At 42.6% G+C, this 25,065-nt stretch overlaps 1 protein-coding gene across 10 annotated transcripts in view; it reads right to left on the bottom strand.

The window, feature by feature from the left end:
• LOC124997630 (BAH and coiled-coil domain-containing protein 1) overlaps positions 1–25,065 on the bottom strand; it is a 60,306-nt gene that overhangs the window by 15,995 nt on the left and 19,246 nt on the right. For 4 of the 10 annotated variants that reach the window (XM_047571485.1, XM_047571490.1, XM_047571487.1 and 1 more), the window contains exons 3-11: positions 17,623–17,805; positions 11,659–11,784; positions 9,196–11,511; positions 8,039–8,153; positions 7,731–7,930; positions 7,345–7,506; positions 5,305–5,609; positions 4,706–5,048; positions 2,720–3,640 (exon numbers count right to left, since the gene is read on the bottom strand). In XM_047571485.1, the coding sequence (XP_047427441.1) occupies positions 2,720–3,640; positions 4,706–5,048; positions 5,305–5,609; positions 7,345–7,506; positions 7,731–7,930; positions 8,039–8,153; positions 9,196–11,511; positions 11,659–11,784; positions 17,623–17,805 (4,671 nt within the window). The remainder of the gene's footprint in view (positions 1–2,719; positions 3,641–4,705; positions 5,049–5,304; positions 5,610–7,344; positions 7,507–7,730; positions 7,931–8,038; positions 8,154–9,195; positions 11,512–11,658; positions 11,785–17,622; positions 17,806–25,065) is intronic. The other 6 variants (XM_047571488.1, XM_047571493.1, XM_047571489.1 and 3 more) reach the window with 4 other exon arrangements.

Raw genomic sequence — 25,065 nt, 5'->3', positions numbered from 1 at the left:
ACATTGCAATTAAAATCCGTTGCAAACTTGAGCCAACTTAAAAGATCAATCTATTAAGGTATCTGATCAAGTAATCTAGTTTTATTTTTGTGTGGCTATCCATTTATGAGGAAAGATCTATCGTTCACTTATAACCTTTGGGCGTACACCTCGACATACACCTGCCATACATGGCATCATCAATGTCATGACATTGCACCTCTGCCTTCGCTGATGTTCTCAAAAAAATGCAGCAGCCATATTGGAATTTTTCAAATGCGAACAGAGGCAGCAGGTATCGCAAAAACCAAACTCACAGAGCTATAGTAAGTACACCAAAAACTCATCAGAACTTCTTTCTTTGTTGTAACATTGTAAGGATATCATAGTGGATAAGTGGTTGTTAGACAGTGCTATTTTTTACTTTCAGGAGAACGTGTAAAGCACGGCAGTTTCCCATCTTCTCACGCTCATTTTTCGAATTCAGCTAACCTTGACTTAAGGAAATAATGCTAACGTTAGCTGGCTCTAGTAGAACAAAATCCTGGAGAAGTTTTAAAATGTTTTAAAGTTTGAGGAGCATCACGTTGCTGTGATGAGATCACCTGTACATTGGCTAATATGTTGCGTTTCTTTGTGATTGGCTGGAGTGTGCTAAGCTACCAGTGAGAAAAAACAAGTATGGCGAATGTGAAAAGGTTAAAATGCATGTCTCATACTCTGAATGCGAGAGGCTTGAGAGCCATGCTTTTATTGTCCATTTTTTTAAAACCTTTCGGAAGCCATCAAGCTTAAAACTTGTATTTTGATGTTGGCGTTGAAATGGAAAAATTTCTCAGAGGGGGAAATGTTGACGTTCCAAAGAAGAAGGCCTGCATTCCGTGTAATTGTCAACTTTCTGTACCAACATATTTCAGTAACAGTATCAGTGCCAGCTGCTCGATGCCGCTGTAATGCTAGGATTTCAGAGTCAAACTGTCTATATCCCACCTTTGAAATACAAGCGGGGATGGAGAAACTCCTGCCGCGCACAGTCTTGGAGAGAAGCTGTGCCTGCACAAAAGTATTGATCTCAACATGCTAGTATCGATCCGACTCCGATATTAGCCTTGATATTGGTACTATCAATATTTAGATTGATATGCCCAGCACTACTGATTATAGAAGGAAGACTAATGTTCCAGTGTCTGTAAAGAAGTCCTCATCAACCGGCGTTAATAACAGAATGTTAATAATAGAATGGGTAATATAAATCTTGAGGAAAGCAATAATATTAGTATGACTGAACTGACTGAATTGCTCTGTCTGTGTTGTGCAGACCTACAGAGTCCCCTCTCTTAAAAGAGAGCAGCTTTATTGGCAGCTGTGGCTCAGCGGTTATGGGTTGTCCACGAACCGAAGGGTTAGCTGTTCGATCCCCAGAATGTGCCATATGCCGAAGTGTCCTTGAGACACTGAACCCCCAGTTGCCCCAGAGCAACTGGCACTAGTGTGTGAATGTGTGTGTGCTTGTGTAGGCGAATGGTTGGATGTGTCTGTGACTGCAAAAGTGCTTTGAGTACCAATAGGTAGAAAAACGCTATATAAAAGCAAGACCATTTACCATTGGTAAGTCATATAAAGACCTTTGTCTTTATATGGATGTTGACTGCATAATTTAACTGGCCACACATTTCCTTTTAACTCTGTTCCCACAGGATCAATTTGAAATTGCTGATCAGCGCTGACCTTCTGTGCGAATCAAGTGGTGATTAAAAATCAGATCTTTCACATGGGTCAGAATGAAATATGATTCAATGGAGTGGAAGTGCAAATTGTGGGGTATACTCAGACACTTAGGTACAAATACTTAGGACACTACCGTTTAAAGCATAGTTTTTATTCCAGTGTCTCCACAATTTGTGTTCGTAGGTCTTAATGTATGTAATAAAATGTAAATTTCAATTTATGTACAGTATACTTCACAAACTTTAGTAAGTTAAAAATTTAGGTAATCAGTTTCCACAAAGGTTTGGCTTCTGTCATTTGAACAGCCTTTAAGGGAATACAAATAGAAAAGCAATGGCAAACAGACATGCAGACCACTTTCAGAAAGGCGAATTTTGTGCAAAGCTCGATTAAGCTGTGCATGTAAAGGCACTGATGCTTACATGAACGTGAAAAAAATAAATAAAAATTATTGCCTTAATCCAACTTTAACTGGAGAACTTAAGTGCATTTAAACTCATCACTCCTACTAAAAGTTCTCCTTCTCCAATTAAGACATCTGGATAATGCAAATCGATTTTCTCCGGCATGTATACATCTTAATCAGACTTTAACTGGACTACGCCTGTGCGCATGCTCCACAACTGCTGCGCTGGCGTGTGACCCCGAAAAAAAAAAACATCCAAGAAATTCGGTTGCACATCTTATCTGCACCATAAGTAGTGTGTACATTATGTACAAGATTAAAGAAGATGTACTATTATATTGTTACTGCTTGAAATGCCGGTCTGCCGCATGAGCGACTCCAGTTGTTTATTATATGACGTAATAGATCAACTGGAAATGGGGCCGTAATATCCGGCTGAAAAGACACATACCACCACCTAGTGTGGAGGAGGATTACATGTTCCCATCAATTATTCAGTTTACCCCTTTGTTGTAAACTGAGACAAGGACCACATTCAGAAAGTTGTATTGTGTTGCTATGTGCATGTCAATATATGGGAGTGACGGAAGATGTATTGTTCCTCACCCTGACTTTTCCCACAGATGCGCTTCTGCTGTTGCTGCTCCAGGTCTGCCAGCTCACTCAGAAGCTTCATACCCTGGCAATGGTTGTACTGTGTGGGGGCAACTGTTGGGGTGCAAAAGCTGAAAAGAGGAAATGGGGGGACATCGGTGCAGAATGCAGCAGCAATGAGCAGCTCCAAGCTCCAGTAGCAGGGCACAAGAGGTTTGTGGAGCACCGTAACAGTTTGCTCACTTAGGCTGGGATCAGATTGTGAGGCAGGGGAAAGGCACACAAAATCCAGTGTGGCATCAGGGGTCATCTTGTTATTGTGCTGCTGCCCACTATTGTTTGCTCCCTCAGAGGGGGACAATTGTGACTGAGGGTCTGCAGGGGAAGTGGGGTCAAGCTCGATGATGACTGGCATCTCTCTCTCCTGATCTCTGGGCATGTTAACCTTTTGTGCATGTGTCACCGGACTCTTCTCATCCATTGCTGCACCATCCTCTTCCTCTTCCAAGGTAATGACAGTTTCTGGCCTGTTAGAGTCCACTGTTGAAAGACGGACTGAACAAGAAGCAGCCTCACACACTGGGCTCTTAGAAGGGGGGCAAACTAGTACCTCTTTCTCATTTGGGTCCTCTACCACCTCTTCTCCAGGCACATAGTTGGCTACTATCTTCACCTCTTCTTTCTGTTCTTCAACACTTTCAGCCACTCTTTCCCCATCATTATGCTCTAGTTCCTTTAGTGTGAGTGGCTCTGGGAAGTGTCTGACCAGCACTAACCCCTCCCCTAGGCTGGCAAGAGTCTGGGGAGCATGATCAGCAGACTCCATTTGGACTGCTTCCACATCAGCTGACTCCACTAGCTGAACATCCTGAGGGGAAGGTCCGTTCCTGTAGCCCATGGAAACAACTGGATAGGTGTATCCAGGAGGTAAGTCTATAGATAGAAAGAAATATAGATAATAGTATCATCTATTGCCTTTACAGGCTAAATAATTCAGAAACAAATCCCACTAAAATCCTTAAACTTTGCAGGTAACTTCAGCAAGGAAATTAATAAAATAACAAGATGATCTAACTATGGGTACACCGACAACTAGATGGAACTAACTATGTGGGCATTACTTAAAATGGCTTGATATCTGGCTTATCAGATGTTTAGGTGTTTAGTGTTTCTCCATCTTTAGCAAGGTAACAGCATTGGTGGCAGTCATTTTCTTCAGCTTTGAAGGGTTTAGTCAAGGGGTCGGCAGACCGCGGGTCTTTCGTTGCTCTGTTGCGGCTCTCACATCAACCAAAAAACACTGAACTCCAACAATGCATTGCAGCACATTTGCTAGCTGCTGTCAAGTATTTAATTCAAATGTATTTTTATTTTAGTGTGTCAGTTTTAAAATAAATGTATTTAATTTTTTTTGTCGCTCAAAATATACGTCACAACTGCCGACGTGCGACACCCGCCGGCAGGTCCAGCCTGCTATTTATTGAACTTTTCCACCCCAGGTAAGCCAACCAGGGACAAATCCCCGTTATGTATGCATAATGCAATTTCGTTTTCTCTGTAGCAGTTCTTTCATTTCACAAATGCAACACGCTATGGGCCTAGCATAGATGTGAAAATGATATTTGCAGTGTGATCTTCATTTTAGATGTCAAAGGGGTGTTGTGGCTCCCAGTGTTTTCTTGTCTGTGGGAAACGGGTCCAAATGGCTCTTTAAGTGTTGAAGGTTGCCGACCCCTGGTTTAGTCAATCAAATGCTTAGCAACATAAGCATCAATATGTTACCTCAACACCAACAGAAAAATATAAATACAAATTATAATTAATTGGCATTCTAAAATTGCTTTTCTGTCCTCATTCTGTAGCTGTGATTATTATCCCCATGTTCTTTGACAAGCATTCATCAGATATAATCAATATTGCTCATACTTAAGTCATTGCACACAGTGCAACAAAAGCAAACACTGAGACTCATTTCGGTATCTTAGTTTGATTCCTTACCAGGCTCCAGAGACTGTGGGTATTCCTGTGCAGACTGTACTTCTACTGTCTTGTCCTGGGATTCAATCCCTTTAAGCCTTTGAGGTGGGGAACTGATGGCAGGTGAGTGAGGCGTTGCTGCAATAGGGCTTGGAGCAGGGCAGGGCGTCGAAGGAGTGCTTTTAGGATGTTGTCGCAGTGAAGGGGACTGGCAACAAGGGGACAAATGAGCAGCACAGGCTGTAGGGGGTGGATTGGTGCTCTGTGGTGGGTTGTAGGAATAGGCCTTGGCAGGTTTTGATGTTCTTCTTTCTAAAATGAGTTCCTCCAGTTCAACCAAGGGCTCATCTGGTCTCTTCTGTATCTGTGGCATTAAAAATATGTCTTCAAATCTACATTCAATGAACAAATCTTAATATTTCCATATCAGCCATAGGGCAACCTTCCTACCAGTTCCTACCAGTTGCTTTTTGTGTGACATAGATAGATAGATAGATAGATAGATAGATAGATAGATAGATAGATAGATAGATAGATAGATAGATAGATAGATAGATAGATAGATAGATAGATAGATAGATAGATAGATAGATAGATAGATAGATAGACTCCATAATCACCTGTGCATTGTGATTGACTTGAGAGTTCATGGTCATGTTGTGTATAGGTCGGTGCTGCTGCTGCTGCTGTTGCTGCTGTTGCTGCTGCTGCTGCTGCTGCTGCTGTTGAGTTTGAGACTGTTGTTGTGGTTGCTGTGATTGGTGACTCTGGTGCTGCTGATGAAGCTGCTGATGCTGCTGGAGAGCATACAGCTCCTGTTGCCGTAGAAACTGAGACCGTGAATACACAGCAGGATGTTGCATATGGGAGGGTGGGCCCCGGGCACTGTATACAGGGGACCACAGTCCTTGCTGCTCCATTACATCTAATGAGAAAAGGGAGGAGGAATGTAATGGAAGGGCAACCTTATAACATACATTCAGTGTTGTACATCAGCAATAATATGACACACTAGACTGTATAGTTAACAGAGAAAAATAGTTTTCTCTATATTTACCATATACCTCACAACCGTTAAAGCAGTCACACCATTTTGGAACATCTATCCTATCAAAAAGCAAGATATCCCCAGGTAACAGCAACCACGCACTGCTGCTCTAAACAGAAAGATGTCTGTTTAACTGACAATGCACATGCAGGTAATAAAACTAACTATTCTGGGTAATAATTGGCCTTTTCTATAACCCTGAACCTAACCCTATCCCATAGTCTCAGTCAATGTCATGTTAACTCATAACTAAAGTTAACTTAATCTTTCAGTCTCTTTAGTGAAACACGTCAAGAATGTAGACCCATGAAATTGGACATGCAAATGTTTCCTGTGGGAAAGTTTTTGTGGATACATTTCCCTTCTCCACAGACAACTCCTACAGAGCACAGACAAAAACCTACCATGAAAAACTCAATATCCTTACTGAACATATGAAGGGATCTTTCCCTCATTCTAACACTTCTTCTCCCACTGCTGTGGTAGAAATTAAGTTACAGTAGGTTTGTATAATTTGTATAATATTTGGATGTTTGGAACCCTTGAACAACCCCAAAGAATGGGTTGCCAGGACTTAACTCTAGTTCTTCAGCTCTTTCTTCAGTTATTGTTTGTTTTTGGTCTGTCTGCCTTTATTTTTGTATACGCTAGTGAAATGAATGGTTAAGGTCAGGTGACTGACTTGCCCTTTGCAGAATATTGAACTTCATTACCTTGAAAACTCCTGGGCATTGTGTTGTGTTCTGGGACATTGTTCATCTGCACTGTGAAGGACTGTTATTGCTTTGTACAACTTTTTTTAATTTAGCTGAATCTGAATCAATATAACCCCATTCACTTCATTCAGCTGCCTCTATCACAGTAGTCATACTAGTGCCCCAGCACCAGTGGAACCTTTGAATCTCTATGCCATCACAATGCCTCCACCATGTTTGACACTTATCCTTCGCATCATGTCTTCTGAATAGTTTTGTGTAATTCTGATACAGTTTTTTCTTCACAAACAATTCATATCAGTGTCAAAAGGTTTGGTTTTCATTACATGAATTCAACTTCATGCTGTTTATATAGCACGCTGTCTATGAGTGCATAAAGTCTACCTTTGACAGGCAGATCTTTGCCAGAGCATAATCAACTCCCAATTACTATGTTCCCTTAAAATTTTTAAAGAACTACAATCCTACCAAAATTTCCTACAAATGAATCTGAGTATTGCATTTTCAGCAAATAACAAAAATTGCCTGTGTCCAAAAATATATGGACCAAACTTTAGCTTTGTATTTAGTGACTGACTTACTCCTGGCCTAAGATGCTGGCATGCTTGAAAATTTTGGACTATGATGTGTTTGTGGTTTGATATGTGTCTGTCTGTGAACAAACCTATGAAACAGATGTTTGTCTTCCTAAGATAACTGTGATTACCAGTGTTTTTTAATGCTAGCCCCCATGCAATGAAATAACATTGCATTCATGTTTCAGGCAGAACATGTTTCTTTTGTTGTTGTTTTTTTTCTTCTAAATTATGGGGATTTGGATATGTGCAGTTGTACATGTGTATGGGTTTTATTAATACACTTGGTTTAACAGAGGAGAAAGCAAGGTTATGGCATACCCAGGTGGTGGGTTGCAGGGTGAGTGGGAGGTTCAGAGGGCAGGACCACTAGCTGGGCAGAGGGGTCCTGAGGTAGAGGCAGGACAGGCTGCAGTGGGCCTGGCATGGCTGCAGAGAAACCTGGGGGCAGATTCTGGTGTATGGTTGAATGACCTATACCTGCTTTATAGAAAGATTGCAGACCCAAAATATTCTAGTTAAATAAAACAACTAGAAACATGCTGATAAACAATTATTTGTCAAAAAATATCTGAAACTGTTGGGGAACTACTAAAAACATTCTTAAGTTGCAAGCTTGGACAGCATTAGAGTTGCACCACTAAAAAAAATAAAAAAAAAAAATTTAGTGTGTAAATCTCCAAAACTATTTATAGAATTTGTCTTACCATACGAGTGTCCTGTCATCCAGAGGGATGGGCTTCCAGTCCTTGGCATCCAATGATGATGAGCCGAATGTGCAGCAGGATCTCCTAACTGGCCAGACTGTAGGGAAGTCCCACCTGGGACTACGAGATGAGAGGCGAGGTCTCCATGACAGCTGTTGGAGGGGTGGATCCTTGCAAACTCCACCCTGTCTTTGTTATCCCTGTCATCAGGAAAGGCCATCGATCAAGAAACACAAATGGCACAAATAGTGGGCTGATGATTCTGACAGTTCAGATTCAAATGTAACCACAGCTTTACATTTGCCCACCTGATATATGCATCTCTCTCTCTGTCCAAACAGTTGAGACCTATTTGTTCATCACTCAACCTCTTCCTCTCTTCTTCAATCGTGGGATCTGTGGGATACATGGAGCGGGCCACCCCTGGGAGACAGAAAAGTCAAATAATTTTTTTCTGTGTCTAGTCTCTCAAAAACTCTATCACAACTTTATTGTTTAGTTTTTTCAGTTTGTGTGTAATCACCATAAATGACATATCATAGTAGAAAAAAATATATATGGACAATGGTTAATTGTTTCTATAACTCCTGTGTGATGACATATTTTTTCACAGCTAACAAAGATCTTTTTTCTCATGGTGCAGTCAGTGTGTTTACATGCACGTGAAAAAAACAAATTATTGCCTTAATCGGACCATAACAGGAGAACTTAAGTGCATGTAAACACGTTACTCTGATTAAAATCGGCGACCTCATTATGTGATTGAGACATCCAGACAATGCCATTGAAATTCGATGTTCTCCGGCATGTATACGGTAACTGCAGTTTTCAATCGGATAATGCGTGTGCCCATGCTCTACAACCACTGTGCTGGCATGTGACCCCAGAACAAAAACAAAAAGGTAAACGGAGCCGCTCGAAGAACCGTCTGAGGGATAGCGCGCATCTTATCTGTACCAGAAGTAGCGCGAACATTACAGATTAAAAAATGTACTATTGTCCCTATGGTTGTTGTTTGAAATGCCGCATGAACGACTCTTCTTTATTATATGTAATATACAGTATATTATTAGGTGTTTTATTTCCGTGACTAGGCTAATTGTATCTCATTTCTGATATAGGCAGAAAGAAGAGATGTTTGGTTGGAGTGTAGTCGCATTCCCAGCATCTCTATTACCTACTGCTGCTTGCTAGGCTACTTAGTAGCTGACCACTGGTCTGCTTGTCGGTTCTCAAGTTGGACTAGGCTTCTCAAGTAGTTTTGCTTCAGATCATGACACGAGGGATTGTAACATCTCGTCCTGTGTATCAATGAATATGACGGACATGGACATGTTTCCATCAGTTATTCGATTTTCTCTGCTGCATGTAAACTGGGACAAGGACTGTAGTCAGAAAGTCGAATTTTGAGCATAGCTCGATTAAGCTGTGTATGTAAACACACTGAGTGACCTAGTTTAATTACCTTTCACAGAAGGATGAACCCTTCCCTGCCGGCTGTTGAGATGACTGTCTGCTGAACGACAAAGTGGCTCCCTTTGTCTAGCCACTGCCACTGCAATTCCCACTGGCAGCTGCCGCACCTCGCTTTCCCCATGACCCGCTTCCCCCATATCCCGGCTGCGCCCACTGTATTCAAGGCGCTCACCGTCATTTGCTGGGCCCTTCCTGGAAGGTAGAGTCTGTTTGGCGGCCTGCAGGACACAACTCCCCCCTGATGGGCCTGATTTGAGGCTTCCCAGACCCCCAAAGGGGCTCTTCTGGGAAAGTAGCAGTGGTTGTTGCTGGTTACTGTACTTTAGCAAGCTTTTCATTGCACTGCTCTCACCCTGAGTTGGAGCCTGGGGATCAGGTTTTTGTTGTGGCTGCTGCTGTTGCTGACTGAGGGGAGGAATAGAGGGGGGTTGTGGGGGAGGAAGGCTCATTCCTTGCTGCTGCTGTTGCTGCTGCTGCTGCTGCTGCTGCTGCTGTGGTTGCTGCTGCTGGTCAGAGTGTTGCCCACCAGTAGTCCCTAACTCCATGTAGGACTTTCTCTGCTCCTCCTCAGGTTGCGATATGTGATGGGGAGGCCTCATTGCCCAAGATGGCAGTGGGGGCTGGTGGTGGTGGTGCTGCCCACTGCTGTTGGTGTACCCATAAGGAGACATGTCCATCTTTCTTTTAAGCTCTTGACTGTTCACTCGATTCAACTCAGCTGAAGACTGAGCATCTGTGCCAGGGTGGCTATGCTGTTGGTGGCAAATCCTGGCTACCTTTTGGCCATCTCTCTGTAAAGAGCAGCTACCTGTGGGACCATGGTTCGCTCCAGTCCCACTGTGTTGCCCCATGTTTTTATTTCCAAGTGGGGAGGAATTTGGTGTGGGTCCTGTATGGGAACAGTCTCTGTAAGGAGAAGTGTTAACAGAATGAGGGATAGAGTGACCAGCCTTGGGGCCCTGGGGCACCGAGGGTCTGAACACATCTATGTCCATACCACTGTTGATACACTCAACACTCCGTGATCGTACAACCTGGTGTTGCTGTTGGGAATGTGGAGGCTGTTGTTGTTGGGGAAGTGGATTAAGTTGTGAGGGTTGAAGATGTGGGTGGTGGGCCTGCATCCAGTCTGGAGCTTTATCTATCTTTCTGTATGGGTGCTCCTGTTGCTGTTGTGGCTGTTTTCTGTGCCAACTACTCTGGTGCCCACCACCACCACCATTCTTTTCCAATGCCTTTTCTTTGGCATTGCTAAGCAGTCCTCCACTAGCCACACCCTGGCAGTCTATGTTACTAAGCTGGAATGACCCACTAGATTTGTCCCCTAAATCTGCCACAGATGGCACAAATGTTGTCCCAGTGACTTTAGGTTCCCGCCCCATATTAACTGGGCCCCTCTCATGTGAGACAGGGTTGGCTGCAGGTGGGCAAAAAAAGTCTGGATGATGGTGCGAATGGTGGGAATGATGTGGATGTTGTGGGTGGCTTGGATGGAGCTGAAGGCAGTGGAAGCCCCCTGCGTGAGGATGTGTATGGGGATGGGAACGAGAATGTGTATGGGGGTGTGCCCCTCCTGCAGCAGAACCCATATGTAAAGGTGGGGGCACAGAATAGGGCAGAGAGTGGTGAAATGTTCTCTGACCCTTTTCTATGCAGTCTGAAGGTTGTTCACTAATCCTCATCTCTCCAGTTACCCCTTCTTTCGTGCAGCGGCTACTGCCACTAGACCCCATTTGTCTACCCTGGCTGCTCCCCCCACCCCCCATAACTCGAAGGGCTGAGCCCTCGCCTCCACAGCTAGACATAGAAGTCTTGGCTCCAGTTCCTCCATCTCCATTTTGCATCTTCCCATTGTGCAAGCAGGCACTGAGTGGCTTGGCCATACCCTGAGGTTGCTCCTTGCTGTATTCCATTGTAAGTGATGCCTTATGCCTCTCCAGAGCTCGGCTATTGACCTCCTCCAGGGGTAGTGGGTGCTGTGGATAGTGCGGGTGCTGTTGATGGGTGTGGGAATGGTGGTGGTGTGTGGACTGTGGTGGCTGGTGACTGTGGTGGTGCTGTTGTTGTTGTCTCTCCTTAGCCTCTTGTTTGCTAGTGGACCTCTCCTTGTCCTTCACAGGTATCACTCCTCTCTCTGCAGATGCCTCTTTAAGAGTCTTTTGTATACCTGTCCCTAAACCTGGATCTCTGTTTCTGCTGCAGGACCCCTGAGGGTGTCCTGAACTGGCCCTGGACATTGTTGGCAGACTATGGTTAGCAGAGATGAGTGGTGGCTGGGACGGGAGACCCCGAAGATAGAAATTCTCTAAAAGAGAAAGGAAAGTGAAGATAAACAGATTAGTCAAGACTGAAAAAGTCTATTTCACTCAGGACTGGTGACAATAGTGTTAATACTGTAACTACATTGTTTATTAAATTGAATTTAAGTGTCTTACTTCAGTCTCAATCTCACCTTTTTGAGTGTCATAGAAGCGGTGCTGCCCATAGAGAACTCCACTGTTGGCATGGTGATCCAAGTGGCTCATTGGAAGGAACGTATGGGCCAGACTCCCTGAGAATCGGGGATACCCTGGACCTGCTTAAAATGAATAGAAGATAATGTGAAGCAAAGTACACCAGTCACTGTAATACTTAAGGTCAGGTGGAGCTAGTGGTTCTCACATGGACATAAGAACTAGTTGTACCTCTCACAATAACTTTTTAGCCTGAATGTAGAATGCAACCAAAGCTTTTGTTTATAAAAGAGGGATATTAGGATGTTGGGGCTGTAAAACTATACAAACTAACTTATTACATCAAACCTGGAGGATACTGACATCACAACCAAATAAAGCTTTTGCAAATTTTGCAATGGAACACTGGAAAACACAATGTTTATCGTGGAGTAAAAATGGATTGAGATGAAAGCCCATCGCAATACTAGCATGAAAGAGGATCAGTGACAACCCATTTCCACTACAATTGGATAATGACAACATCTATACACAGCAACGATGGTTATGCATATCTGAATATCTCTGTACATTAAATAATTTAGAACAACTGTAAGAAATATTTAAAAATACAAAAAAAAACAAAATACAAAAATAAGGTAATACAATATAAATATCTATTTGAAGCTGCAGTGGATGGAAGTACATTGAATGTTCTCTACTGACCATTTTCTGTAATGTTTTTTTACATAGGGACACATAAAGGTGTTTCACATCTCCTTTTCTCTGCTTTTGCACCTGTCTGACAATCTGTCACCTGTTTGACACCAATTCACATGTGGAGTGAAGGATGAAGGAGCAGTAGATGGAGAGGCACATGAGGTTTTTATACAAGCTAAATGAAAGAAAAATGTTGTGTTGTTAAGCTCACAGGCAGTTCATTCGGCCTTGTGTGCATGTAAAGCACCACTGTTTTTACAGCAACTCAGGGTGTTGAATGACTTTTCTGCTGATGGAACAATGTGGCTGGTGCTGTTAGCCAGCTCTGGGAGGGAGGAGTGTTGTGGCGGATTTAATGACTCCGTCTCAGTGCGACCTCCCATCTTTATTAATGAAATGCACAGAAAGGGTAAACAGTGCTGCAATAACACAGGAGGTGCTGCTTTCTGAGGAGGGCTATGGGGTGATAATTACACACGCTGTTGTATTTTTTTTTCCTAAATTTCTAACCTCCATAACACAAGCATATGTGCACAAACACAAGCATACCACTTTTTCTTTCTTTGCTTACACGATGCACATATTCATTCCAGTTCAACTACGAAGGGAGGAGGGGTGGATCTTTTGGTTCAAGTAAGACTTTTTTCTCTGATTTTGAGAGAGAGGAAAAATAGAGCTGTTCGACAGTCCTCATCCAGGCTGGGGGATGGCTTGTTTTCAGTGGCAGCATGTTGTTTGCGAGTGTGACGATTGATGGCATAATCCCTTTTCACAGTGTGGTCTGGCTGTGCCCGATAATGCCAGCCGGCTCAGTTTCGACAAGAGGGGGATGTCTGGACACGGCAGAGACCATTCAGCCATTAATCTGGCTAAGGGAAGCTGCTGCTTCTGTTGCTTCTGCTGCTGCAGGCAAAGTGAATAGGGGATTGGTGCAGCCTCCTCACTGCACAGCAGACTTGCTCTCTCACTACTTCCACACACATAAATAAACAACTCAGTATCAGCAAGTAAATGACAGAGGGGGGTTGAGAGCATATGCCCTCCTTTCCTTGATTAGAGCAGGGATGAGAGGCAGATAGACCAGACAAGGTTTACAAATGTTCTGAAGGTATTTCTCACAGTTGAGACAATCGAACCAACAAGGAGGGCCTAAAGCAATGTCTAGGTCCAGATTAGAATCAAGTCTGCCGAAATACAGGCAGAGGAAAGTGTTTCTCTTGAGCATAAATCCAATCTGCAAAAGAGATAGAGGGACAGACAACAGCATTGCATAGGCAGACCAAGAGGACAGGAGAAGGCGCCTGAACTGCCTTTCAGGTTCGCTAATTGAGAAAAAGAGAAAGAACCATCAACACAGAGAGGGAAGAGAAAACGAGAGGGGACGGAAGATGTTTGACGAAGGAGGGGCAGTACTGTGGTGGATCTATTCAGGTTTGACTAATTGAAAGGAAGGAATGCAGAGAAAAAAACAGGTATAGAGGAGGAAATGTTTGTGTGAGTGTGTGTGTGGGGGGCAGCTTAAATTCTACAAAAGGAAAAGCCAGCAACCACTCAGAGAAGCACATACAAGATATCAAATACAGAATTAGGCAAGGAATTACAGTGTGCAGGCAAATGTGCATGTGTATGCATGAGTGTATATGTGTGGACACAGATATGAGGTTGGACGTTTTTTTTTTTTGTTTTTTTGTTTTTTTCAGTGTCATATAGATTGCAGTCCACTGACAGGCCTGTAAGGAGCCTGCAGGTTTATTTGGTCCGTTTATGTTTTAAATATTTCCACTTTCCAAACAACAAGTAGTTTGTTTTACATTTCCTCCCCATCTTCTTTCACCCAATTTCATATACCGACACTCCACTCTCACTATCGTTATCATTTTTTGAACACAATGCTCACCGATGCACTCCGCATTAGCCAAGTATTGCCTCACTCATTTGTGCTACAATTTTACATGTTGCCTTGAAAGCGTGGGAGTGCTTTCTAGTTTTGTGTGGCTCCCTAATAAACTAAGGGTTGGAGATAAACAATAAAATAAAAATAATAAAAGTCCCTATAACAATCCTTCACACCCACTTCACCGGACTATAAAGGGACAGTGGAGCTCATTCTCCAACTGAGTCATCCAGCTCTTCTCCCACACTGAACACTGTAGGACTTCATTCATACCGTTCTCAATCCATTTGTACAGTTTTTGTGCACCTTTCTGTAACAGACAACTCCATGTTATTCATGTTAATGATACTCTATCCATATAGTGTATATTTACTTCTACTTCTGTCCCTTGTAGATTTGTACATATGCAAATTTCGTACAATTTTTGATTATACCATTTTATTTATTTCATTATTTTATTTTGTTGTAACTATCACTCTTGAAACCGCAACTAGTGTTTATTTTATTTTTTTATGTTCAAGCAGTTTCTCTTGTGGCTCAATAAAGTCAAAGTCTAAACTGAATAGTTGTGCTTTCAGAATTTACTGCTCATTATCTCAAAATCAGAAATTCAGCTCAAGACTTTTTCATGAAATATTATTTTGATCCATTTGATCCATACCATCAATGTTAAGTGCTAAGGGTTGCTGTCACAAATTTGGTCTTATGTATTAGATTCTGTCTGTCATTCTGCACAATGACTGGGGCAGAAATGCAAAATGTGTTAAGAATAAAAATCTAAACTGATATGCTTTGATTTGTGAGGAAGCAGTCACATATAAAACACATTCAGTTAAAGGAAAAAAAAACTATCATGCAGCGCATAACTTTGAAATTACAAGTGAGACACTAATGCACTGACACACAGTATATTCATGCTCTGCGTCTGGTGAGTTTCTTTGACACCTGGAGAGAAGAAGCAAGAGTCTGGATAATTTAGCCGCTCATTTGAATTGCTTTTTATGCAAAGCAGGAAAAAAAAAACACAATATGCAATTATCTTGAGGAGGAAACAGCTGAATGGGGTTGATGAACAGTCTGAATTCAATCATGCTCTTAGTGTGTTATATGCAATTAAACTGCAATAGAGATAATGGCCTTCACTGCCAATGGAGCAATAATCCCAGTCATAATCACCTCCATTACTTTTATTAGGCTGGCATTTTTATCATCACTCTTATTAATATTATTATACTTTTCCACAATAAGAAATGGATTTGACAATGAAACCTTGAAATTATAAAGTAAAAGAGATGATAATGCTGTGAGAGAAATGTTTCTGACTGAGTTGTTGTTGGAACTGAGATCTCATTTGGGTCTATTCTTCTGTGTATTCTGGACTTATTGTTGCCACTGTAGCAGCTGTCCACTGATTGGTGGACATGGCCATTGGTGCCTAGGCCATGAGAGCAAAGTGGGCGGAGCTGAGGACTTAGCTGGGAGGAAAAGAGGTGGGCCTTCAAGTTAGGAAACAAGGACAACCTGAAGACTGTGCAGAGGGAGCTGAGGAGGAGAAACAACCAGTAACCTGAGGAGGACCAGAAGTGGGTAAATGATCTGACTATCTTCTTCAACCAATTTGATCAGTCATCTGCCTGTCTGCCCAACAGTGCCTCTTCTGCTGCAACCACTACCTTTCACACCCAGTGTGACCTGCTCCACCTCCACCTGCTCCAACCAGTGATCTGTACACCTTGGACTTCAATTACACAACAGTAATGTCATATATCATATCGTGTGTAGAGGTGGTACAGGCCTATAAGTACCTGGCTATTCGGCTGGATCACAAACAAGACTGGTCAGCTTACAATCAGTATACTGGACTTGTTCTATCGGACTTTCATTGTGAGTAATGTCTACACTGTGGTGTGCTGGGCAGGAAGCATAAGAAAAAGGACACCTTGTGGCTGGACTAACTGATACATAAGCTGGGCTCTGCGATACAGGCAGAGCTGGAGTCCCTGACATCGGTGGAGACAAGGACCTTGAACAAACTCTAGTGCATCATGAAGACTTTGCAGGCTGATGCCTGGAAAACTGCCTCCAGCTGAAGTTTGGTAAAACCAAGGAGCTGGTGATGAATTTCCGCAGAGACAAACACACACCACACACACCGGTGACCATCCAGGGAATGGACATAAAAATAGAGGATTCTTATAAGTACCTGGCTGTTCACCTTAACAAAAAACTGGACTGGCTGACCCTGCAAGGGCACCTTATAAAAAAGGCCAGAGCAGCCTCTTAGGTAATGCAGGCAGCACTACTGAGGACTTCTATGAGTCTGTTTTCGCATCAGCGATCTAGTATGGAGTGGTCTGCTGGAGCAGCAGCATCTCCGCTGCAGAAAAAGAGACTGAACAAAATGGTGAAGAAGGGCTGCTCTCTAGAGCCTGTGGTGCTGGTGGGTGATCGGAGGATAGAAGCAAAGCTGTCATCGCTGATGGAAAACAAGTCACACCCCCTCTATATAACACCACTGGGTAGCGCCAGTATGTGAAGGAGTGTAACCACAGGTCCTTCCTGCTGCTGTAGGACTGTACAACCAAGCCTGCTCCCAGTAGTCCACATTTGTAGAACTACTGTTGTCTTTAATTTGTTGTTTTTGCACTTATTTAATGTTTCATTTTCCTTCTCTTGTGTGCACTGTCCTTAAACTACAGCATATGCTGTGAAGATCACAGCTGGACCTTTCTAGAAAATAAATAGATAAATACATAAGGGATGAAAGAGTGCATGAACTTCAAATCGTGCACTGTACTACATAGCATTGTGTGGCAAAGTGAATTAAATGAATTTACAGGACAGCTGAGAGTGGATATGTCCTCTATTAATTTGTCCTCCTGGGACAGTGATAATGTGCAAGTGTGTGTGGCTGCCTGTATGTGTATCTGTGAAGTAAGCATTTTGAAATGGCAAATGTTTGGTGGGAACCACCATATTGAACTTTGATGGAAACACCAGCTGAGAGCTCGGCAATGACTGCAACTTTTTACTAGCCCACATTCACTGCTGTTGCTTCAAAGAACTTTGAGTAGTATTCTTGCTGACATGAATTGAATACTTCAAGATTCCTTGTCTGAACTTTTGACCCTGTGTCTGTATCCACAAACCATGATACAATGCTCCCTTCTATTAAACGCTGGGCATATTTTGATGCATATAAAAGGTCAGGAACCCAGCCCACCCAAACCTAAAATACAGAGTATTATCCTTCAAAGCTCTGTCCCCACATCAGCTAAGACATGAATAATAGTTTATCCAGCTGACACGCTTAAATGAGTGAGGTTGAGGCTGTGGGTGAGTGGGTGTGTACATGTGTGATTTGAGGTACCTTCATGAGAATGGGGAAACCAGATTTGAGAGGCACTGGAGTGGGGTCCACCTCGGAAGGAGGGTGAAGAGGGCGAGGAGGGCGGCCGGGAGGGGTGAGACGGGTGGGAAGGGGGAGTGCCCAAACTACTGGCCAGGAAGGTCCCCATGAAGGAGGTGGAGGAATTGCCCATCAATCCACTGCCTGCATTACCCCAGGGACAAAGGTAATGAGAGAAAACATAGGTTAGAAAAAGAAGAGCATGGACACTGTGACCATGAGTATGACCAAGAAAACTGAATTAGACTTCAATGCAGATGTAAAAAGAAAGAATCTGCAATACAGTCAGATTTAATAGGTGTCCTGGGATGAGTGTGAGGAGAGTGCGAGACTCTCCTCCCCTTCACTGACAGGAGCTGTAACCCCTCAATTTTGACATACCAGACCTTTGCACATTTACTTCCTGGACTACACATTCTGATAGCTGTATGATATGATTAGCACACCAAAATAGTTGCAGACTTTATGTTTTTTAAAAAGTGAAATATTAAAAACGATGAGCTGGTCTTACAAGGAATGCTCAGATTGAATTTTCTTGATGCATGAATCAGTCCAAACATGAACTGATCCTTTTCTGGGAGTGTCTAAACAATTGTGTAGACGTCTTAATCAACCAGGCAGCGAACAGGTATCAACACTGCCTCTTACTGCTGCACCTAATAGCCTTTGGCTCATGCTAGAGTATACATAGCCTCACACTTACGCACATGTCATATAAACCCTCATTTTAAACCTTCATCTCACTTTGCACCACAACCCCAGACACCTGGAAATCCCCCATAATCCCAAACTATTTCAGTTTCTGTTTGAATTTCATTTACAGTATAGAGCACCAGTAACAGTTCAGATTGTCTCAATATGCTTTACAGAACCCAGAGTCCATGGCTCCCAAAGCAAGCTCAAATGTGACAGTGACACCTTTTAACAGGAAGAAACCTTGGGCAGATCATAGCTCATATGGAGCTACCCATCTGCTTAAGGTCGGCCAGGTAGAGACCAAAAAACAGAAGAAAGAGAAAGGACAGAAAAGAAGCGAGAGGAGGAAGAGAAGAGAACAACAGGAAGAACAAGATGAATTCATACATACATCTGAATACAGTAAAAATGCATCATAAAACACGGTAGCTGAAGCATGGTACATGAATAAAGAGGGGATAGACACAGACTTCATATTACTCGCTTTGAGTATATATACGTAGAAAGGTGCTATATAAAAACAAGACCATTTACCAAAATATGCACAACATTATGCATAGTATTCAGGTTCAAATGAACACCGGGCAGGTTGATGATGTCAGGATACACAGATAAGCAGTATGCAGTACCACAGATCAGAAACACACGAATCCAGGCCAAGGACTCTCACAAGAAGGATGGGGTCACCTGAGCCAGACCTAACAATCATGTCAATATAGTTGTTAAAGCAGCATCTACAGCATTTTGATAGGATGCATTGTGTACTAGCCTGGTGACATTGCTTTCTTCCCTTTCCTGCTTTTCACACTCCGTTTCACTTCTTTCTATTTGGCAAGTACCTCCTGGCACCACTGTGGTGGTTGGCTAACCTGCTCACCACTTCTTTGGTTAACACATCCAATTCCATTACCCAGACCTAGAGTTCTTGTATGGCACAGCTTTCGTCGCCTGCCTCTCAACATCTGGTACCCAAGCATTCTGGGATGCCTCTTGTTCACATAAGTCAACCAATCCCCCTGCATTATTAACAGCATTACCTCCGAGAGAGCAACGGAGAGAGTGACAGAGAAGGACAGAGAAGCCCCTCTTAAACACCAACAAAGGAGTCTGCTAGAATGAAATAAAGAACAGTACATAAAAACGGTGCTGTCTAGATACGGCATAAAGGACATTTTGAAAGTTTAAGCAGTGGTTAAGAGAAAAGGATAACTAATTAAAGTATGATAGGATCATGTGTCAGAAGCCCTTCAACACAACAAGATCAGAGCTTCCTCGGTCCAGCTTGGCCATAAAATCAGCACTAGGAGCAGAGCTAATCTGAACTGGAGTAGATACTGAATTATACTGCAGTGGACTTCACCTCTGTCACATTGGTGGTTTGCTGACTCTACAGCCTGTCAGTCACAATAAATAACCCCTCCCTCAGTATCATGGCTGCTATTTGCTGCATGCTGAAAAATATACTGTTTATGATGCTGCACAAATATATGTCTTTCCTTTGCAGTTTTAGAATTAGAAAACCTTTATTTGTCCCACAATGGGGAAATTAGTAGTTTAGCATTAGTAGTACAGCATACACAGCGGCGGAAAAAATAACAGGAATAAATAGTGGACTCAAAAAGTATTGTACACAGTACAGAGTAAGTAGTGAATGGTGAGAGTGTTGAACCTTGAGGAGTAATAATATTGCACATATTATGAATGTTCATCGTGGAGCCTAACAGCAGCAGGAAGGAAAGACCTTCTATATCTTTTCTTCACCCACTGCTGATGCCCCTCAACCTATGCATGTGGTGTTTTGTAGCTCCAAATGGTTTCCAGGCTTCCCCACACCCCCCTGATGTTCTGCCACTGCTCCTCCATCTTCCTCCGGTAGCTGACTTTTCCCTCCCTGATCTTCATTCTCAGCTCCTTCTGCTTCTTTGAAAGTACTGCCATACTACTGTTGAAACTAACAACATGAGCTATACTCATTTGTACTGTGTTATTCTGATGTCCTCTCTCCCATTGTTAATAAATAAATAAATAAATAAATAATAAATTCAAGATGTCAGGAAGAAATCACAGTCAGAAAAAGTGGTGGAAAAGTGGCAAAAGCATGACAGCACCGGTACTGAACTCACCGTTGCTGTTTATTTAGCAGCATATTACCTATAGGGAGCCTATCATCTACCACTACTAAGCCGCAGCACCTTGTAAAAGTTATCTATTTGCTCTGGCTGTATGTATTTTTATTCAACTTGTGAATTTATTTCCATGGTTCTTAAGTGTCAGAAGTGCACTTCATGCTCTTGAGATAGTCGATTCCTGCACCTCCTGATCGGTGCCGATTGCAACAGCAATGGAGATTAACCCTAATGGCGAATTAAAGGAGAAGTGAACAATGGGGTCAGGGAACCCCACTTCTCTCTCTTAAATCTAAATATCTCACCCTGACACCGATAGGTAACTGGGTGGGATGGTTCAGTAAACAAGTCCCGAAACAAAAAAGTTAATTAATGCTATTATATCTATACAGTGTGGGTGCAGGGGTACACATGCATGTACACACAGTTACGTGGGTAGAGGCAGACGCCTCTGTGAATCTTACAGAGTCAGCAGCAGGCCAGGAGGTGCAGCCGGCCTTGTTGTCATGGGAATGGAAGGGAAACAGCGCTTGAGGCAAGGAGGATATTACAACAAGAGTGGGCAGGCACATTTGGCCAGTGTGCTACCTAGCAACAACAGCAATTCAAATCTACCTTAAAACCCTGAGTAGACTTGGCATGTACATTCATGAGCACACGCATGCACACACGAACACATATGCACACACACACATTCAGGGGTATTTAACCATCAGGCTTCGCCTCACTGTTCTATTTGGAGATGTCAGCCTAGTCTGAATGGACCAATGGATGTGTTGTCTAGACAAGGACACTATACAAAGAGAGATGAGAGTGATGGTGACAAGTCAAGAATGGAGACAGAGACAAAATTGCAGGTTTGACTGCATCAGCTGCATGCTCTCCACAGCAAAATGCCAAGGAATGGAAGAACATCCACACCAGTTTTTAGCACATCATCTATCACAGAAAAAAGTCAGAGAAAACAAGACGGTTGAGGTTGTAAGTAGGCATATCTGTGTGGCAACCAGGTTCTTAAAAATATCTTGAACAATTTTAACCCCTTCTGTCATTTTCACACACACACACAGTGCTTGATTAGGTGATTAAAGGTGAAATAAAAATATTTTCTTATCCCATAAACTGCTTAAAAATCAGTCAGGTAGTTATTGATTTGTATGATTAAGAGTCTTTTTTTTTATTCAGAAATTCAATAATCAGTCTCCTTTACAATGGACGAATATAAGAAATTCACTCTAAAAGCAGGGAATAGAGAATTAAGACTAAAAATAATTAAGAAATATACATTTAAATATTGACTTACCAAATAAAATATATTAATACAACTGTTGGAATGAGGGTTTCACTCCCACTTCAGTGTCTCTGTCCTCAAAATTTCCTCAATGCCGATCCTTAAAAAATAAACCTGCAAGACTTTCCACATCAAAAAAAAAAAAGAAAGAAAGAAAGAAAGAAAAAAGTCCCAGCTAAGTTTTGACACACTCCAGTAACACAGAGACTAGACTAGACTGGGCAACAGTACACAGCAAGAGCCCCAAATACAATATACTGCATGACAGAAAGACTGCACACGTTACCCCGAAGGGCTGCTGACTAACCCAGCACCAACATCCTCACAATAAAACATCGACATGGCTACTAAAGTTGGGGGGGGACTTCCTTCAAACAGGCAAAGTCATCTTGAAAACATTAGCTCAGTTCAGATCCAAATTCTTTGTCGCTTAGAAAACAATTGTAGCACGACTTGCCCTGTGCCTTTCAAACTTTTGCCTTACTTTTCTTTTGGGCTTGGTAGGTGGCTGAAGCATGGGCAACTACATTTGAAGGCTGGTCTGATCAGAATTATGCTAAAGTGTGTGCGTGCAAGCAGGCGGTCCAGTCCTGGAGCTGGACCCAGTGCAGGGGTGGGGCAGAGCCCAACTCTGACACTCTCCACTCTGCATGCTTGTGGAGTGAGTTTAGTAGATGTGGTCAGTGCGGGGGTGGGAGAAATGGAGGAAAAGGAACAGAGGAGTCTGTTGGAAAGACAGTGATAGGGCTGTTCATGCAATATACAAATTGCCAAGATTGGAATAATCTGAAAAACAATTAGCCCAACTGGCCTATTGTAGTTTGGCATGGAGACTGAAAACAACAATGGATCCACACAGGCCGTGATACACAGAAAGATATTTTGTTGTTGTTGGGTTGAAGTGGTTTTATAATACATTTTCTCAACTCCTTTCACTGTAGAAATCTTTTTTTTATTTCATTAAAGATTTATTTATTTATTAATTAATCATTTATTATAAAGAATGGCGGGAGAGTCCAGTGACCATGGACATATTCCAGAAGTACCTGGTTACACCAATCAGATGTCACTAAACTTAATGTGTAATCACTGTTTAAGTCTGTCAAAAGCATGTCGGACTCTGTAGCTTTCTCTGGCCCCCTGCCCAATTTGACCAATGATGACATGTTTAGTCACAACATCATTCCATTGCTGGTTATCTTGGTGGTTTCTAGCATACGACCTAGCCCGCAATGATAATTGGAATGCTTTCTGGGAAAAGCCTGGTCTGATTAGGAGAGACAGCATCCTTCCCACTTTGGCTGGTGCAGCTCTCATAATTTGGTATATGGCTGACATTATTAACCCTGGAACCCATGAGAACCCAGAGTTCAGCCCAGGACAAGTCTTGTACAAGTCCCAAGTCTTGTACACTTCTCTGCCACTTCTCTAAGACTGTCTCACAACCAAAACTCCTAAAACTCTGTAGATGTTCCCAGATTCTTTAAATCAAAAACAACAAGATTTGAGTTATTTATAAGAACCTAATACAACACTGGTTGTTTTAGGTTCTCACTCTTTATCTGTATCTGTTTCCTTCTGTCAAAAGTGAGTTTTTTTTGCCATCATCGCCTTCATGCTTGCTCTGTGGATTTCAAGCCTGGTTTCAGATTGGGACAATTTGCATTGTTATTGACACTATATAATTAAAACTGAGTTGAATTGAGGGCTAAAGACTGTCAAAAAGGAAATTCACATCCTCTCCTATTGACAGTTATGTCAACAGTGCTTCAGGTGGTGTGCAAGGAAAAGGAAGAGGTAGCAATGTCTGAAAAAGTGCCTGCTCAAGAAGACATACGACACTTCAGCAGCTATGTGCTGGGGAGCAGGGTCAGCAGTGTGTTGTTAAAGGACCTGTTCAGACTTTGCATTAAAGGGCTGTTGGGGCAATCCGATTTTAAGTGGCAACCCCATGGATGCATTGAGATTGCATTCAGGAAATCCAATCTCTATCCACGTTAGGAGATCTGTGTCACAATAGGCTGTGTTTCCTAATGTATCCATGTGAAAGTGCAGTTGCTTGCTGAGCCACTTGCTTCATCCACAGAAAGTAAGCAAACATTCCAGACTGGGACACAGAAGGTGGGAGGACAAATTTGAACATTCTGCTGAGAACTTGCGGGGTTTGGAGCGCTTTTCTCCTGGCACCATATAGGGGCAGAGCTATGTAGACATTCAAGCAGGACCGTTTATTGCGTGTTCAAATTTTGAGAAGTGGGTTTGTTAATCGACTCATTCGTACCTGAGGTCATTTCAGGGTCATTTGTTGTATCCATCTCTTCATTCTATATTCCATATTCCAAAGGTATGAGGTGTTGTTACTATAGTGGGGATCCATGTGGATGCTAACATTTACATTTTCATTTTGCTTTCTCTCATTCTTTTCCTGTCTCTTGTTGTTTCTGTCTTTCTCTTATACAACACACACACACACAGCAGTGAACTCCAACACAAAAAGCCGCCCACAGCTGCGTCAGGTCATCTTTCTAGCGATCCAAGCTGTTTTCTTTCCCATGATGTTTCCCATTGGAACAGGGAAGGAAAGACAAATTTACTCCCCCACAGGGCCCATGCAGTTGCACTGATCTGGAAAATGATTTCAGTGCTGCTTGAGCCCATAAACATTATTTTGGTCTCCCCTGTTATTGACAAATGTCTTCCCCCCATTCTGGATCTCACAGAGAAAGAGATGAGTCTTAGGAAGGAGGATGCAGAAGAGAGGGGGGAGGGAGGAATCCTCTAGGGTCTCGCTTACAACAGGGACACCGTTCAACTCTCAAACTGCTTTCTGACTTCTCTCACGCCTTTTCTCATATTCGCATAATAAGCAGTACATACACACCCATACACAAGTTATACACATACACAAGTTAGAGACAGAAACACTGACATACATCATGCTAATTAACAATAAGAAAACAAAGAGCATCAAGACATCTTCTGAGAGCACCATTCCAAACACCATATTTAGATGGGGAGCTCAAAGCGGACTGACTACAATTGTACAGCCCACATACTTTTTCTGTCTCTATTTCTGTCTCTACGATCACTTCCTGCCTGAAGCATTTTGTCAAGGTGAGGAGCATGTTGAGACTCCAACAGGCCCATAGTAAGGCACTAAGCCTCCCATTTTGCATTCATTAGAACTAATCTGCCGTTAGATTTGACTAAAATCTGTTCTTCATTCTTGAATAATCTCTTACAGGTCTCTGAAACTCCAGATTCAACAATGGGATTTTTATGGTCCTGCTG

This window comes from Mugil cephalus, chromosome 20 (genome assembly GCF_022458985.1).
Source record: "Mugil cephalus isolate CIBA_MC_2020 chromosome 20, CIBA_Mcephalus_1.1, whole genome shotgun sequence".
Taxonomy (NCBI): domain Eukaryota; kingdom Metazoa; phylum Chordata; class Actinopteri; order Mugiliformes; family Mugilidae; genus Mugil; species Mugil cephalus.
This window is presented reverse-complemented; position numbering and strand designations above follow the sequence as displayed.